The 3,338-nt window shown below is 41.9% G+C and overlaps 1 protein-coding gene across 1 annotated transcript in view; it reads right to left on the reverse strand.

The window, feature by feature from the left end:
* The window catches only part of LOC101849364 (probable 4-coumarate--CoA ligase 1), a gene marked incomplete in the record, with an annotated part of 16,117 nt that overhangs the window by 5,653 nt on the left and 7,126 nt on the right, over window positions 1-3,338 (reverse strand). The window contains 3 exon segments of the mRNA XM_035968909.1: window positions 157-301; window positions 1,620-1,714; window positions 2,539-2,713. Coding sequence (XP_035824802.1) covers window positions 157-301; window positions 1,620-1,714; window positions 2,539-2,713 — 415 coding nt within the window.

Consider the following 3,338-nt stretch of genomic DNA (forward strand, 5'->3'; position numbering starts at 1 on the left):
CCTGATGAACAAAGACCCCACACCACACCAGCCTATCCCCTCATCCCTGATGAACAAAGACCCCACACCACACCAGCCTATCCCCTCATCCCTGATGAACAAAGACCCCACACCACACCAGCCTATCCCCTCATCCCCGGTAAACAAAGTCCCCACCTGTGTGAAGCCAGCCGTCCTCATCTATCATCCCCCGGGTCGCCTCCTCGTTCTTGTGGTAGCCTTTCATGATCTGAGGACCCTTCATGCAGTACTCTCCCTCCTGCCCGGGGCCCAATGGCAGTCCAGTCTCCACATCAAGAATCTACACAACCCAAAGGGATAGGAGTGTAAAAGTAATTTCTCCAGTAAAAAGAAGCCAAAACATGCTTACTTACTTACAATGCCATGGCTGCCAAAGCCAAAACATGTTATGAACTAATATTTACACATCTCAAGTACTCAAACTTTGCTTAGGAACATAAAAGTGACAGACAATGGTTTTAAACTTTTATGACACTATTGTTCAAACCATAATGGCCCTTCTTGACTTTACAGCTTTTGGGACACATCAAACATATAATTTTACAGGAAAATTTAAAAAAATTGCTTCACAATTTGATATCTGAATTTGAAATAGGAGATAAATGTGTTGCCAAAATGACAGACCAAAATTTTAACTTGCACTTGCACAAGAAAATTTCAAGCGTACTATTAAATGAATTAAGAGTAAAAGAAATCTGTTGACTAATTAGGGTACAGTTTGTATAATTTACAACATAAAAATAATCACTGCTAGATTTCCGGCGAGGCTTTCAGTAAAAAATTATATAATCTCCGATGCCATTCCTGCCAACATGAGCCCACAACTGTGGCCAGCTGTACAGAAGCACAGTGCGGCCTCTCTATAACAACATCGTCGGGACCAGAAAGAAATGTCTTTATAGAGAGTGGTTGTTATAGAGAGGCAACCAAAAATATTACTAATGATATATAAAGAAAAAATTGGGACCTGGGCACCTAGTCGCTATACAGAGGATGTCGTTATATCGAAGTTGTTATAGACAGGCTGCACTTTTTTTTTTTCAGTGCAGTTTCTTGATCTGTGGTAAAAGTTGCGAGGCTAAAACAGCACCTGGACATGGATTGCTGGTGTCTCTATAAATAAATCATTGGTGGTCTGGTCTGGTAAAAGTTGCATGTGCTCAAGAAAACGTTTTCTTGAAAATTCAAATTCTAAATTGCTACCTCAGAATTACGAAGTTGAGTCTGCTCAATACCTAATTTTGAGAAATTTGACGTAATGATTTTTGAGATTCCTAAATTGGTAAAGCTTTTTCCTGTGCAATTCTTTAAATAATTTGATTCCGATTCCGAATATTCTTACAATTTTGATAGAGTAGATAGATCTAGAGCATTTGCTTTCTGACCTCGTCTTAGCAACTCAAAACGGCCAAAAATATCAGAGAGAGCTTTATAATTCTGAGGTTGTGAAATGTTGAAAAAGGCAAGAAAAAATGCATAACCTCTTTCTGGGAACATTTTGCTTGCTGGGTTTTGTACATTTGAACAGCTTGCTGACGATGTGCAATCCATTCTGCACACGATTAATGTGATCACAGCACTCACTACTCACTACTGACCTTTCCAATTGTGTTTGGGACCAGACATCCCACGGATCCGGATATCCCAACAGTATCCGTGTTGATGGCGGGCGACGTTTCAGTGAGCCCGTAGCCTGTGGAGAGAGGTACCGTACGGTGGATATAAAGCTCTGATCTAGACTGGAAGACACAAAACATATTTCAGTTTCATTTACACTTTCTTTTACACAGTCTGAATTTAAACTTTTGAGAATTGAGATATGACATATATCGCACCTTCGACAGTTGCATGACTCCAGGGTTCCACATGACAATAACTGCTCAGAAAAAAAGTAATATGGTCTAGTATGTAGGTATAAGTTCTGAGTCATCTTATAAGATTCTCATATAAGTATTACTTTGTTGATGTTTTTGGTGCAATTACGGAATATTTCTTTGACAGACACTTCAGTGATTCTCACAGATATTTACTGAGCAAAACCCTTAGGCTCTAGCACAGGACATTCCTCTTGTACTCAGGGAATCCTTTATCCCTGAACAAAAGTCTTATAACACAAACATGCAAGACACTTTTCATAATCTCAGAAAAATGAGGCATTTGCTGACTGTCAATTTGGATACATCAATACATCGAAGTAGAGATCGGGGAAGATGGAGGCCTGTTGTGGCAAGGAGTTGGGCACAAACGGATGAAGACGGTTGTAGTGACAGGGGACAGTTTGGACCTGATACATACCCCGTAGAACTCTACAGTCGTGATTATGTCTGTGACACATACCCCGTAAAACTCTACAGTCGTGATTATGTCTACAGCTGTGATTATGTCTGTGACACATACCCTGCAGAACTCTACAGCTGTGATTATCTCTACAGCTGTGATTATGTCTGTGACACATAGAGGGTAGGACTCTACAGCTGTGATTATCTTTACAGCCGTGATTATATCTCTGACACATACCTTGCAGAACTCTACAGCCGTGATTATGTCTGTGGAGGAACTCGTCTGTCAGCTCGGCACCCAGGCAGGCCGCAGCACTGAAGACAGACTGGATGGAGGTCAAGTCAAACTTGGACACCACCGGGTGCTTTGCGAGGAACAATATCAAGGGAGGAACAAGGGGAGCGATCCTGATCTGTGGAGCAGACAAAATGAACATTGTTAACTGACACATGGAGAAGTTTTGTTAAAACCTGAACCTTCATGGCTAAAAAAAGGAAATTAATTCTTAAATTCAATAACATAATAATCTTTATGAATTTACAGAGAGCGTCAAAGTTGCATTTTTTGGGATCATACATGGTAAGTTCCCCACCTTTTCCACGGCGACAGACCAAAAATATCTTTTGGGGCTTGATGTACCCTAGTGTGCACGCACCTTGCTATTGTGCCTTGACACCATTCAATACTTATCCTTTTGATACCTACACTTGCTCTCTACACCACTCTAGCCTTCACTGCTAAGTAAGACACCTGCTCTGTACACCACTCTAGCCTTCACTGTACACCACTCTAGCCTTCACTGTACACCACTCTAGCCTTCACTGTACACCACTCTAGCCTTCACTGTACACCACTCTAGCCTTCACTGTTAAATAAGACACCTGCTTTCTACACCACTCTAGCTTTCACTGCTAAGGTAGACCACGCCCATCACCCGCAGCTGGTGCATACATTTTGTCAGCCCCCCCTCCTCCGGTAACCTGACCAGCTTGGAAGAACCTGCCAGGGCCCTAAGTCTCCGCTGGTACTGGTATAGT

This window comes from Aplysia californica, unplaced genomic scaffold (genome assembly GCF_000002075.1).
Source record: "Aplysia californica isolate F4 #8 unplaced genomic scaffold, AplCal3.0 scaffold00096, whole genome shotgun sequence".
In the NCBI taxonomy this organism is placed as follows: Eukaryota; Metazoa; Mollusca; class Gastropoda; order Aplysiida; family Aplysiidae; genus Aplysia; species Aplysia californica.